This window comes from Scophthalmus maximus, chromosome 12, assembly GCF_022379125.1.
Source record: "Scophthalmus maximus strain ysfricsl-2021 chromosome 12, ASM2237912v1, whole genome shotgun sequence".
NCBI lineage: Eukaryota > Metazoa > Chordata > Actinopteri > Pleuronectiformes > Scophthalmidae > Scophthalmus > Scophthalmus maximus.
In genome coordinates, this window is record NC_061526.1 from 7,710,001 (window position 1) to 7,725,000 (window position 15,000).

Genomic DNA, 15,000 nt, shown 5'->3' on the forward strand with positions numbered 1-15,000 from the left:
GGAATCTTTTCCTTTTCCGACTCAGAATACTTCAGAAAATATACTTAGAATTTGAGTTTTTCTCCTCTCTCTTTTCAGTAATGTCCGTATCCAAGCGACATTCCCATTCCCAGTCCGAGCCCCAGTCCGAGCCCCAGCCCCAGACTCTCCCTCAGCCCCCTCAGCTGCTCCTCTCCCAGCCGGATCTTGTCCTCCAGCTGCCGCTGCTCCACCAGCAGCGCCGCCTTCATCTTCACAAAGTGACTAAAAAAGAAAAAAACAGATTTGATAAAACCTCGCGGTAGCGACGCATCTCACCGCCGACAGCAGCAGCAGCAGCGGCAGGTGGTGTGGTGGTGACGTACCTGTAGTCCCGGTGCAGTTCTGGCGACAGGCAGCGGGCCAGCACCCGGCTGACGGCCTGCTCTCTGCGGTCCACGTGCTCCTTCAGGTCCTGGGCCTCGGACAGCTGCCGCAGGAGCTGCCGCTTCTTCTCCAGCAGGGGGAGCTGCAGGGCAGCGAGAGGGAGGGACATGTTCGTGTTCATATCCTCAGTGTCTTAGTAACTTACACTTTACAACATGAAGGTTTCAGTCCTAGGTCACTACGTAGTTCCCTCCTTCCTTCCCTGCCCCGGCCCCCTCACCCGGTCGTGCTGCTCCGTCTCGGGGTCCAGCGATTCCAGCGTTGTCTCCACCCGCAGCAGACGCCCCGACAGAGACAGCAGCAGGCTCACCACCTTGTCCAGGTCGCCGATGAACATGCGGAACTTGTCCACCTCGTTGGGTTTACACACTGACACCACCATGCTCTCCACCTGACGACGGGGACCAGACGATAATGTAAGAACCACCAATCATGTAAGAACTACCAATAATATAATACTTTTTCAATAATTTGAGAACTACCAATACTTTACCACTTTCTTGATAATGTAAGAACTATCAATAATTTACTACTTCCCAATAATGTCATAATTACTGATAATGTAAAAACTACCAACAGTTAGGAAACAAAATGGACGTGAGTTAACGACAAAGTGGCAATTTTGCTTCCCTCAATCTTCTGATATTTTACGGATTGAACGATGATTTGAAGAAAGATATTTTATCCTGGAACACGAGCGCAGAGGCTAAAGGGCCGGTATGTCGGACACTTTAATATCTTGTAGAGATATGAATTTGTCCCACCTCGACCCCCAGCTGAGCGTTGGCCCTGATGTCGTCCTGCAGACCTCGCTGAGCTTCTCTCAGGACCCCCAGCTTCTTGCGGAGACTCTCCATCAGCTGCTTCTGCTCGAAAAAAACACGGAGGACAGAGGTTTGAAAGTCTGTCAACGTCACATCGGCATCACCGCGTCGGTGGCCGTACCGCCCCCACCACGTTACCTTGTACGTCAGCTCGTCGTCCTCGTCGCGCTCCCTGTTGTCGGTGAAGTCCTTCATCTGCGACAGGAGCTGAGCCTTCGCCGCCGACGTGCTGTAGTACGACGAACAGCTGGAGCTCGCGCCGGACCGCCTGAGGGGGGAGGGGCCAGAGACCAGAGCTTATTGTATCTACGCAGACGTGAAACTCAAACACACAGCGTCATAAAATACATACTTCCACAGTTTTATATATTTAATGATCATCATCTCCTACTGTACTAAAAACACTGCAGATCACAGGGCTCGTGGAACTCAATAATGCATTAACTAACAATAATGTAATAAAAATCTCCACATATCTCCCAACAAAAATATAATAAAAACCCAATAATGTAATACTTTCTCAATAATAATACACACATAATCCAACAAAATGTAATAAAACCTAATAATATGATATCTGATGTAGTAAAATGTCATAACCAATAATGTAATAATCTCTCATCACTGTTATAATACTTAATACAGATTAAGAATGTATAATAAAAAAATATTGTTTTATATGGAAAAAGAATGAAATGAATGAAAAAATTATTCAACATCATTACACAAAATCATACCTTGACTTATTTGAGAATAATAATATCTAATTTGCCAGATCAGTGCATTACACACACACACACACACACACACACACACACACACACACACACACACACACACACTTCACCTGTCCAAGCTGTCGGTGTTGTGCTCCATGGTGGAGTAGGCTCCCCTCCAGCTCTCCGTGCCCGACTCCCCCTCACTGCTCTGGGGGAACAGCTCCTCCAGACTCAGCCTCCCTCGGCCGTTCTCCTCAAGCTCCTCCTCCAGGGAGCCGCTCTCTGCCCGGGCCCGGCCCGTCGGCGAGGCCGATCCTGGATCTGGGAAGGTGTCGATGTCCGTCTCCAGCACCGTGACCGGCAGCGCGAAGCACGGCAGCTCGCTGGTGATGGATTCGGCCTCCGCCGGGAGCTCCTCCTCCTGGAAGTCGTCGATGTCCGTCTCCATGGGGACGTCCAGGTCGGCCTCCAGGCTGTGGGCGGGACTCGGGCTGAGGGTCGCCTCAGACTCGGTTCCCGTCTCTGGGATGTTCTGTTGCTCGTCACTCGGGAAGCCTCTGTTCAGACGGAGCTGCTGCTGCTGCTCGAGGTCGAAGTAGGATTTAGGAGGTGGAGCGTCAACAGCGCCTCCGTCAGAAGGAGGAGGAGTTTCCTGATGAACTCTGGGAGACGAGGATCTTTCCCACTCTGCTCCCGGTCTCACATTGTGATGCTGGTTGTGATCTGTTATTCCATCCTGGTCCGAGTTGACGTAGACCTCTGATAAACTGCAGAGACACAGAATCAAAATAATAAAAATTTAAATAATGAAACATTTAAGTATTTCTCAATATGATCATTTATATCAGCAAGTTTATTTCAATGTAAGATGTATTGTCTAAAAGTTCTCAGATATTTTGAGATCGATGTGGATTCTCGTTTTACAGTTCAAATATATTTTACTCTGAAAATTCAACATAAACACATTTTGAAGCTGGTTTGAGGATATTCAATGTGAATATATATATATATATATATATATATATATATATATATATATGCCTCACCTGCTAACGCCGGTGTCTGACGGAGGTGGCGAGGATATGTACTCCGCCTCCTGCTGCACGCTCCTCCCCTCCCTCTCCCTCAGGGGCGGGGCCACCGGTCTGAAGGCCCGTCTGGAGAACGTGGGACTCGGCGGAGCCACGGTGAAGGACAGCTCCTGAATCTGAGCCTGGCTCTGATTGGACGGGGCGAGGGCGAAGGGCGGTTCCTGGTTTTGAGTCGGGTTGCAGCTGCAGCGCCGGCAGCCCTCCGTCACCTCCTTCCTCTCGGGGGGGAGACTGAAGGAACGCTGCCTTGAAGCGGGGGGAGGGAGGAGCGAGGCAGAGCGAGCGGAACACTGACCGTCTGCTGCCTTGACGGACGGAGGGAGGGAGTGAGGAGCGGTAGACGAAGAAGAAGAGGAGGAGGAGGAAGAGGAGGAGAACAGGTTGTGGTGAGATGCACGCCTGCGGTGGAACTGCTCCCACTTTGGGGGCGGCGGCCTCGGCGGAGGCGGCGTCTTCTTCCTGTTTTGCCCGGCGGCGCTCGCTGCCGCCTCTCCCTCCCTGACGCCTTCTCCTTCCTCCACCTCACTCAGCATCTGACCGGCCGCGACAGAGATCGATGGCGACCAGCGGCTGCTGCCGTCGAAGCGCAGGTCGTTCTCGGACATGGCTCGTCCGCGTAGCGCGAGAGGAGCCGGCGGTGGAGCCAACGTATGTCCGTCGCCGCTGCCGTCGGCGTCTCTGGGGCCCCATGGACTCTGGTGAGGGGCTGGACTGATGCTCTCTGCTGGTCTGGACTCCCGCCTCCAGCCTGGGTCCCTGGGATGAGGAGGACGTAGAACGACAGATTAGAAAACAAAATAAACAGAGACAGAACGAAGGAGCATGAACGCTCCTAAAAACTAACATTTCCAATCAAATTAAAGGAATGCTATAACCGTTCCACCACGTATTTTTATGAGGAGGAAGTATCTCACCTCTCAGTCAGGCTGTACTTCCTGTTCAGCTTGGTCGCTTCCTGTTTCCGGGCGGGATGCGTCTGTGGGAGAGATTTAAACACCTAAGGAATTAATTAATTATTCTCTGACTGTCTATATATGATTCTTTTTTGCTTTTTGGTTGAGAAATTGTCTGAAAACAGCTGAAGAAGAAGAAGAAGAAGCAGCGTTCCCGTCCTCTGAGGCGACGATGAACTCTTCCAGTTCTACATTAGATCATATTTTTTTTCCCCACATGTGTTGAATGACGTAATGCTCCCAGTTAAAAATCCAAGAATAATTCCTTCACCAACAAAAAATTCCAACTAACTGAGAATTCCGTGTGTTTAGTTCTCATATGCACAGAAGGTTTTCTGCACCGATTCTTCATAAAACAAACCTTCTTTTCCCGAAACGGGCAAATTGTATTAAAGTGTAAATGTAATGAGGTCTGATAAATATCTAATCCAATTGTCTAATTTTTGCCAAAAAAGATTTCGGAAAACACGTCAAAGTACGATTCTTACAATAAACGCTGGTTTCATCTTTTAGTTTTCACAGTCTCTTTCCAAAACACACTGGAACATGGAAACACACGTTAGTGAATTATGTGTGTGTGTGTGTGTGTGTGTGTGTGTGTGTGTTTCCCTTTGCAGCTTCATGTGTGTGGGTCTTGGATGGGAATTCCAGACGTGGGGTGGTTTATAGCAGTGGAATCAAACGATCGAGAGGAAGCAACAGCTCGAACGAAACATCTGCTGAGCTCACGAAACAAACGTCCGCTTGTCTTTGCTCAGCGTTAAACGATCAGGTCACCGATCGGTTGAAGTTCTCGGGAGTTGTGTAAGTTCAGCCGAGAGGCCCCCCCCCCCCCCCCCCCACCCCACCCCCAACCCCCCGCCGAGCTGTTTGGATCAATTTGTGGCGAAGACGAAACCCGAAGCCGCTATTATCACTTACACAAAGTGTCCGCCGCCGTTGCCCAACCAGCCCTCGGTTTCGACGACCCGCTGAATGTGTTCGACGAGAATGTCAGACTGTGACCACACGCCAGGAACGTGAGGTTTCCACTACAAACCGACCGCTCGACCGCGGAGGACTTGGACCGAGCTGCTCCTTCTCCCCCATCTCTGGTCTCCGGTGGCGGTCGTGGCCCCGTCCGAAAAAACCATAGAGCTGCAGAGTTTATCTTTCTCTCTCCGAGAGGCGTTTACTCGTATTGCAGTGCTGCCGGGGACACGGGCTGTCGTTAAGCTTAGCATGGTGATGCTAATTTGTGTTGGCGAGGGAGAAACATTTTTTCCGCAATTCGCTTCACTTGCTCGAGTTCAAATATTTCAACTTGTGCAAAATAGTCGTGTGTCGCGATGTCACGACAGCCAAGTTGCGCGGAGGTCCTCCCGACGTCACTGACGTCCGCGTACGACGCAGCGTGAATATGAAATAGTCCCCCGGCCAAACTCTCACGAGAAACGCAACGCGAAAGTTTCCTTCGCGTTCAGTGCGAACGCAGCGTAACTGAGTGATGTGTCCGAGTAACTGTGCTGAACGTACATAAGAGTGCGTCGGGATTGGTTCATTCATAAGTCTTCGGAATAATTTAAAAGATTAAATAATTCTTTAACCTGTGACGAAAACAGAAGACGTGTGTGTGTGTGTGTGTGTGTGTGTGTCTTGATGCACTCTCACCTCTGTAGGTGTGCAGCTCCTCGCCGTGAGTCCCGGCTGCTGCTCCTCCGGGCGCGGGGGGGCGGTGGTGGTGCGAACCGGATGGAAAGCTGACCGCGGGACTCGGTCCTGGGATCGACTGTGGCAGAACTCCCGAGGCTGGAAGCAGAGGACGTCGTCCTTGTGTTGGAAGCCGTGAAACTCCTGACGTGAGATGAGCCGAGCATCTTCTTCTCTCTCTCTTTTCACCCGTTCCTGCTCTCTGGCTCTCTCCGTTTCCCTCTCTCTCTCCAGCTCGAGCTCCCCCTCTCGTTCCCTCTCCCACCGCCTCACCCTCTCCTCTCGTTCCCTCAGCCTCGCCCTCTCCACTTCTGATTCCCTCTCTCGCTTTTCCTTCTCCTGCTGCCTCTCCCTTTCTCTCAACCTCTCCTCCAGTTCTCGTTCCCTCGCCTGTTCCCTCTCTTTCTGCCTCTCCCTGCTGGTGCACACTGACTGCCTTCTGGCCTCCACGGTGTTTGAAAGCAGGCACATTTCCTGCTGAAGTCCCCCCTGGTAGGAGTACCTCCTTTGGGGTGAGTGCAGACCAAGCTCCCCTCCCTGGTGCTCAGGGTAGTTGGAGGTTTTCTTCTGCCTCCGACTCGACAGGATCGAAACACTGGACCCAGACACGCCTTTGCTCGTCTCCTCGAAAAACTTCATTCTATCCGCAAATGGAAGGATGTCGGACTCCTCTATACGAGAACAGGAAGAGGAGCGACTGTAGGAGGAGCCGGAGGAGGAGGAGGAGGAGAAGTTACAAACCCCATGTCTGGACCCTGTGACCCCCAACACCTTCTCCCCCAGGACTCTACACCTTCTGTTGGGTTCAGGTTCTGGTTGGAGTTTATGCTCGGGGGTCCAACGCCAGCGGCGGGCTTTGCCGGCGGGAGCTGGTTCTTCCACAACTCGGATGCCGACGCCAAAACTGGGCACGCCCGGGTCCAGGATCTGGACGGATGTGGACATGTTGTTGTTCTGATTGTAGGTTGTTGACTGAGTTTGCGAATCATCATGGACTGAGTCACTTGAATCGTTTGATTTCTCAACTGGTGCGTCTGTCCTGTCATCTTGGGGGCTTACAGGTGAGACAAATGTAACTCTGGTGCTCCTTTCCTGTGCAGGCACATCTGGCTCTTCGTGGAGGTCTGGACCCTCCTCCTCCTGCACAGTCTCCCCGCTGCAGAGCAAACCCCCGGGGCCGCAGCTCCTCTGAAGCTGGGCCTTTTTCCTCTGGATCTCGTTGCGCAGGTTGGTGGCAAATCGCTCGCTGCGACGCCGGTTTCGTCGATGGTTCCTCGACGGGTTCAACTTCTTCATAGCTGCCTCTCTTTCGACATCCTCCTCTTTGTTTCCTCTACTTCCTCCTCTCTCCACTTCTCTTTGCTCCTCCAGCAGAGTATCCATACTGGCAGCAGCGCTGAGCGGCTCGAAATCCCTCTCCAGTATATGGCCAGAGCTCGACTTTGCCTGGGTTGACGATCCTCTGTGGTCCCCGGGTACACTCACCGAGCGGCCCCAAGGGTGGTGATGCTGAATTGGGGAGACGGACTCGCCATTGACACCCGTCCCTTCCAGCCCGACTCTTGAATCGCCATCATCCCCATCCCCTTCCAGGAACACGTCTCCTGGGGTCGAACAGCGGCTCCCGTCCCATTTGTTTGACGGGGCGTGGAGGTGGTCGTGAGAAGCTTCCTGGTCTTCCCCTGCAGGTTGGAGTGAGGAATGGGACCACTGGCTGCTACGAGGGGTCAAGACGGGATCGGAAGGGTTTGACGGATCCTTTTCCAGAGAAGAGTTGTTGTTGTTAAACTGCAATAAGTGCAGTTGTGTAGCGAGGAGCTTCTCGGGAGCAGCGTGCTGGTGCAGCCCCGGAGAGGAGTGCTTTGAGTCGGACTGCCCCTGAACCTCCGTGGAGGATTCTGCAGGTGAGGAGCCCGGTTGAGCGGAGTCGACGGGGACCGGGGAGGCCGCCACTTGATCTGAGGTGGTTTCTGAATCGTAGTCTTTATTACCACTAGTGTCACATCTGATATGTCTAATGTCTTTGGTCTGTCTTTGCATATAGTGCGAGTCTATGGAATCCTCTTTGAAATCCGCGGTTTGGTCACTTTCTTCTGGTGCCGAGAAGCCGTTGTGAACTCCAGATTGAACATTCAGAGAGGATTTGTTTTCGTCATAGTAAGATGAAACACTGGATACTTCAATAGGAGCAGAAGCACAACGATTGTTGGCGCCGTTGTGGCGACTCCGAGTTGCCCTGAAACTGTCCTTCCTGGTCGGGGGCTGCGGCGGATTCGTCTTTCTTTCCTCCGCTCCTCCTTCTCCATTTCTTATGATCTCAAAGTTTCCTCCCCTCCTCTGCTCAACCTCATAACAGCAGGACGAAGGCCTCTCCCTCACCTCCACCGGCCTCGGCCTCGGCCTGGTCAGCGACCGGGATTTGTGCGCGATCAGCTGCGCCTCGTCCGGTGCCTCGGCAGATGAGCTCCCCAGTGTCGAGGCATCGCAGCCAGGGTAGTGTCGACTGGCCGGGCCCAGGCTCTGGAGGAGGTTATCCATGGAGCAGGTTTCACCCGGCCGCAGTGGCACGGCCGCGTAATCGGAAGTGTTTGAGCTGGCGGAGAAGGAGCTGTAGGCGGAGTCTCTCTTGTTGTTGAAGAGGGCGGGGTCCACGGGCGAAATGTGGGAGTCGGAGAACGGCTGCGCGGTGGGCGTCGGCGTGTCCAAGCTCTCCATGGAGCCCAGGGAACTGCTTCGGTCGGTGGAGGAGTAAGGTCTGGACAGCTGACCCCACTGCATGGACAAGTCACTGCAGGGAGACACAGGAGATCACATCAACTATCCGCTAAACTACATCGCCCTTTTTTCTGGGAACTTTTTGTAGGAGACATCTTATTATCATTACGTTAATTAATTGCAAAATCAGATTTGTCTTGACAACCCTGTCGAAAGAAGACATAGGACTTTGAATGCCCCCCGAGTGAAATCTGTGTGGTTTCCTTCTAATCAGTTTCATGTTACGTCCTTAATAAACTACATACAATAAGTCATCTTTAATTTCCAAATGCACGAGCTGTGATTTACCCCCCCCCCCCCCCCCAAGACACAACCAGTATATTCTTCAAGAACACAACGTTTGAACTGTACCGCTGGGAAATCTGTTTTCCATCAGCGCTGAGCCCAGAGAGCCACGGCAGCCCCATGTGCTCCTAAAGACCCTCGGAGGAAGCCTCTTTAGGCGGGGAGGGATTTCCTCCTCATCAACTCCCGCTGCCCAGAGTCAAAAGTCTCCAAGTCATCTCCCTGATTTCCTCCCATTCCCCTCTCTTCTCCGTCCTATGGATTCTCCATGTCCCATCTCCTTGACATCAAATGCAGATTTCTTCCCAAAATGTCCTTTTGCCAAACAGCACAACATGACAATACAGTAGGTAAAAATAGCTAAATACTGTGATTCTCAAGTAAAGTCAAGAGTTTAATCTTCTTAAAAAAATGCCCATAAATCACAAATTTACTTGAGAGGGCTTCACAATCTGTACATCACCCTCGAGGACGACTCTGACCTTGATTCTGATAAGGAAAAACTATTTAGAGGGGTTGCCTCCTCGAGAAATGGACAGACAAGTAATAAATATGTAATAAATGTCAAATATATCAACTGCACGTCATGCGTGACCTCTGCAGAACGCCACCCTCCTTCCTCCTCTTTCCGTTCCCTTTTCTTCTTCTTCTGACTTTCTATTAATAAAAAGGTCCAAGAATTGCAGACGAGAAAAGACGAAGAGACCAAAATAATTCCCCGACAACACAGAGTTCTCGGTAGAACCGCAGAAGCAGAGGAAAGCTCAGAGGACGGGAGATATAAAAACACATTTTTACACTTATTGGCTATCGATGTTCGGTCCGGAGGTTCTTCTTCTCCTGCTGCTCTGGTGCTTGGTTCGAATCCAGCTCATAAAGGGGGCTCAATAAAAATCTGCAGACATTTTTATTGTGGTATTTCTGTTCCCCCCGTGAAGAAGAAGGAGAGAAGAGAGGGTCACTCGCGCTTCATATTCGTTTTGTCGTCTTACTCAAACAACAGGGGGAAGTTGCCAGGGAGAAATCTCTGTTGCTTTGATCTGAAGGGCATGTGTGGAAACCACGAGCAGACTATATCTGCAGACGAGTTTCTGTGGTATTCATGGTTTACAATGCAAGAAATGTTTCTTTTCTCTCCTCGTCTTCTACCACTAATTACTCCTATCAAAATATGATTTTGTGCTCGTGTAGGCCAACGTTTCAGTGGTCTGCAGAATCTGCGTAGGGTCATTTCTGTCAAATCAGCATCAGAAATATATCCTGGATCTGTCCGTTTTCGGGATCTGCTCATAAATCTAATGGGTCCTTCCTTTAGTTGCTCCCCTGAAGAGTCTAGTGTTTTTTATAACATAAAGGAAATAATGGGAGATAATTGTAACTGTACAGAATTCATGTTAAAAACAAGAGGCCGACAACACAAAGTATTTATCAGCATGAGAAAGTCTTGACAGGAAGTGAACCATGAATGAGAGAAGAAGAGGCGGCTGGAGAGATTTGACCTGGAGAGGAAGACAGGAAATGAGACTGGAGCTGGACAGGAAATGATAGTCACTGCCGTCCAATCAGAAGGCAATGTGGAACATGTGAGTGTGAGGGCTGACACACACACACACACACACACACACGAAGATGTGTCTACACACTGATTGGATGAGTTCTCAGTGTGTGAATTAATACACACACATACACACTCATCAAACACTCTTATATTGTGTTTTGATATTTACATAAACACACACACACAAACACACACGCAGATGCGGACGGAACAAAATGTCCTTCACACAAACATAGTTTATTGAATGTCTTCCTCTCTTTGTCCACATGTTCTGGGAGTCACATGCCATTGTCCAAAGTTATGTCGGGAGTGTGTGTGCGTATGATGAGATCAGGCAGGGGGAACTGTGGGAATTAGAGACCCATACACACACACACACGCACCGCTATTATCTAATCCATGTGGGACTATTCAATCTAACAGTGGTACATTATATCACTGATTCTTATCAAAGCGAGAACAGAGCCAGTCGCTGACAAACTAAAGGACAATCAGCCATTTTTTATTGTGGGTCAATAATAAACCACCTCACTTCCTCTTTGTGAGATCATACTACACCTGCATCACTTCACTGTGTCGCAGTAATATAAAAAAGGTTATATTTTAAAACTGAATATATCAACAGACAGAAGAATAAAAACATCTATTTCACAAACAGCGCCTCGATGCAGATTCTTATTTGTGATCGTTTACAGTTTTTTTTGGGTCTTAAATCCTCGTGAAATAAAAAGCAAAATCTGAAGATGTCAAAAAAAAAAAATTCACCCACGTTCTACAGATCAAACAGTTTCACATTTAATCATGTGTAATAACTGTCAAATTCGTCAATAATGAAACTTAAAGCTACCAGCCGACCGGTTATCACTTTCGGAACATTGCAATAGAATCTAAGAATAGACCAATGGGCTTCCTGCGTGGGCACGAGGAGGCGGTGATGTCACCAGTTTCCTGCCGATTGTCAGCGAGTCACAGGCGACGTCATCACAGCGTGCGAGCCAGAACCGGGAGGTGACTCGCTCACCGTCTGGTTTTAGATTTCTTTCTTTTGAATCTTGTAAAAATAAAACATGAGCTCGGAAGCAGGTCGGAAGAGGAGATTTTCCTAAAGTTCCGCCTAAGATTTATTCTACTATAAACCCGAATTTGCTGAACTAACCATTTGTACAACCTTAAAAAATTAAGCAGAATTTTTTTAAATAATCATAATGTCTGATCAGAGACTCACTGAAAAGATATTTAATCAGGATAAATGAGTTGAATTCCTTATTTCAATTCAGCAATTTGTTGTTTATTTTCAAGAAAAGGTTACTTTTATTTCTAAATTTAATTTTCTCACAAGATAGAAGAGAAAATAAACTTTGATATGATGATACTCGTGGTACCGGCCTCAATGCACTGCTGAAAGACGCTGATGATGGACGGATTAAATCACAAACTGATTGTATTTTTGGCCAATGATGAGAAACCAGAGAGTGGTGTCGTGTTGTAGCTTATTAAATTACCTATATTGGCTTATGAAGTTATATAATCATCATCATTAGTGATCACACGTGGACTAATCTGAGAGACGTTGCCTCGTTACCTGTTGTCGGTTGTGTGCCAGGGTAGAGTGTAGGGGCCGGGGTGGAGCTGCATGGCAGGCGGAGGCGGCGGAGGGGGGAGGGGAGGGGAGTCAGCGGAGGGCGGGCAGGTCGGCGGTGGAGGAGACGGGGGAGGCGGGGGAGGGAGGGGCAGCTCCGAGAGCTTCGCCAGGTGCCAGGAGTGAGGCCGGATGACAGGAACGTTCCGCCTGCGGAGACGAGAGGGAGAAACTCCGGTGAGGAAGTTCAATCGAATATTCACATCCCAAAATATATATATACTCAAATATATATATGATGTGGTGTTGTATCTCGTGTGATGTCATCTTTTTCCCTGATGGCTGATGGAATTTCCTTGTTGAATGGTTTTGCGTTTCCAATTTGAAACCCCTTCTTGTACAGTATGTCCACAGAGTCCTTTTAACCTCGGTTCAAATCTATTTAATCTATTAATCTGCTCTCCCCCCTCGTCTAAACAAGATGATTTACGCAGGCAACGCGGATAGGACGACATCCGCATTTGTAAACCGCAGCTGTAAGAGTCTCGGAACGTCGGGTCGAACATAAAACTCCGACCTACTGCGACTGAGCCTCGCCAACCCAAATCCTGCGGAATCAGCTTCCTACAGATGTGTTTTGGACTTCCATTAAAAACTCCTCAGTGAGTGTACAGTGAGTTCTCCAGTCTGATCCGAGGCCAGACATTCCACTGTATCCCAAGATATTCACTGATTCCCCTTCACAGACTTCCGACACCATGTGCTGGCCAGATTCAGCTCAAACCCCCGCGGACCGCCGGTGTGAGACGTAAAGGGAAACAGAAAGTGTCAAGGAGGGAAGGACAGAAAATGCAATATTCCCTCAGACTGAATGACGATCTATGTTGGGAATCATGTATTTTAGACACTCGGGTGGGAAAACTGCTGCTGGATGAAAATAACTTTGTACAGGAAAACCACCAGAGCTGACGACCAGAGAGACTCAAGCACAGACATGAGACTTGTTGTAAATCGGGTAAATGCTGTGGGACTTGAGTCATTGACTCTTGACTACGACTTGACAAAAGACTGAAAAATGTTCAAAGTCATTTAACGATGAGATAACAAGGACTTGACAGACATTTGTGACCCTTCTCTTGATACAGACGAGCCTTCAAGGACTTGAAACTTGACCTCAGAGTCTTGACAGACATAAGACACGACCTGGACTCGTCTTGATTGATTAAATTTCTCAATTCAGACTAAAAACTTCCGAGGATTTGTCTCGAAAGGCTTGAGCCTTGTCTCTGACTTGTCAGAATTGATTTTGATTTGTCTTGTTTGTTTCAATTGCCTTGACAGTTGAAAAGACTTGGACTTGACCTGTCGGCCTTAAGACTTGGACTTGACCTGTCGGCCTTAAGACTTGGACTTGACCTGTCGGCCTTAACACTTGGACTTGACCTGTCGGCCTTAACACTTGGACTTGACCTGTCGGCCTTAAGACTTGGACTTGTCTTGTTAGGCCTTAAGAAGTATTGTGACGAAAAGTTCCAAGATTTCATTCCCAACAACACTTCAAAGTGACGACTGTTAGGATTCTCGAACTGAACTTTGAGAAAAATGTAAAATGAGACGGGGGGTTTTTCCGACAAAAAACATTTGGACTTACAATTTGGGGAGAAGAATGTGGATTCTGGCACCACGAGGGAAAGGAAAGGACCATTTGGGAATATTATTGTTTATGAAAAAGCAGGAGCAGGAGAAGCTTTTCCAAGATAAACACTCGTGCTTCCTGGTCATGGCTCTTTAAGAGGGATTTTCGAACTTAGCCCACTGATTGTTCGACTCCGCTGACAATGCCCTTAAATTATCCCCTGAGAAAGTTTATGTAGAGCCTGTGCATGCTGGTACATATGTGTGTGTGTGTGTGTGTGTGTGTGTGTAGGTGGGAACTCAACCAGACAAAATACCATTATCGCACCTATTACAAACATTAGCGGACCCCCCGACCGCCCTCCTCTCTTCCTCAGAGTTTAGCAATCAGAGATTGACGGCTGCGAAAATCAAAACAAACCGTGTGATGCCAAAGTTACAGTCGATGGAGACGGAATGAAAAGATAAAGAAAGAAAAGAAACAACTCGAGAAATGCTGACAAATGTGCTGACTGTGATGTAGAAAGAAGTTTCTGAGCTGCTCCGTAGCGACGCAGAGGAAAAGTTCTTCCAGACCACATAACCAATCGCCGATTTTCCCCAAATGCTCAGAGCAGCGCCTGAGGAGCGCCGCGCGATCAGGTATCCCACAAATGTGAGGATTTACAGTAAGAGCTGCATCCTCTCTCGTCGGGAACAAAATGTGATAATGGGAATGTGAAAAACATGAACATCTGTTTCAATAACTGTTCCCTTCTACCTTCTATGTAGGTTGTTTTAAACTATTTCACACACTATTCTGCTTATTTCTCAACACTCACCAACACTCGATGAAGACAGTTTTGTTTTAATTACCCTTTGAATGTAAGAAAAAAGTTGACCAATATTTTGACAGTTTGTAGTCAAAACTGGAATAAATTTGGTTGGAGGTTCCTAAAAGTCTAAAGAACACAAATCTTTAGTTCCAGTGAATAACGGTATAAAAACAGTAAGTGTTGAAACGTGTCACTCAAAACGCTGCAGAAACAAGTCCAAGTTCCACAATAATGAAATACATTTTCAATGGCAACAAAGTGGACAAACGAACAAAGAGTCATCGTTTAGTTTTAGTTCCTGACGTCGGCCATGAAGTCCGCGACGGCCGAACCGAAATGAGACAGTCTGGTTTCTACAGCAGCGTGTTCTGCCCTTACCGCTGTCGCCTAGCAATGGAGCAGCAGTTGCCCACAGTTCCAAGCTTTGGTCACCGGCGAGCACTGCACCCTGGGATAGGTTGAGCCGGGAAGGATCCACCCGTTGGATCCTTCGTTGCTCGGGAATAGAAGGATTTGCATTTGTCAGCCGCATTTGAGGGAGCCCATGAAAGGGGAGTCGCCGAGTTGCGCCGCTGTGATGCAATCGGTCCTTAAATTGTGACACAGCTAGAGAAAATGGGTTTCTTTTGTTTTGATCTGGAAATCCTTCTGACCTAGAAATAACTGAAATGG

General features: G+C 48.6%; 1 protein-coding gene across 4 annotated transcripts in view; it reads right to left on the reverse strand.

The window, feature by feature from the left end:
* The window catches only part of shroom4 (shroom family member 4), a 41,699-nt gene that overhangs the window by 1,836 nt on the left and 24,863 nt on the right, over window positions 1-15,000 (reverse strand). For 3 of the 4 annotated variants that reach the window (XM_035605279.2, XM_035605298.2, XM_035605304.2), the window contains 10 exons: window positions 11,882-12,088; window positions 5,643-8,469; window positions 3,954-4,015; window positions 2,995-3,795; window positions 2,077-2,715; window positions 1,368-1,497; window positions 1,170-1,271; window positions 626-796; window positions 345-487; window positions 1-243 (listed from right to left, as the gene is read on the reverse strand). The exon at window positions 1-243 is cut by the window's left edge and continues 1,836 nt beyond it. In XM_035605279.2, the coding sequence (XP_035461172.2) occupies window positions 75-243; window positions 345-487; window positions 626-796; window positions 1,170-1,271; window positions 1,368-1,497; window positions 2,077-2,715; window positions 2,995-3,795; window positions 3,954-4,015; window positions 5,643-8,469; window positions 11,882-12,088 (5,251 nt within the window). In that variant the 3' untranslated portion in view covers window positions 1-74. The remainder of the gene's footprint in view (window positions 244-344; window positions 488-625; window positions 797-1,169; window positions 1,272-1,367; window positions 1,498-2,076; window positions 2,716-2,994; window positions 3,796-3,953; window positions 4,016-5,642; window positions 8,470-11,881; window positions 12,089-15,000) is intronic. The other variant, XM_035605288.2, reaches the window with a different exon arrangement.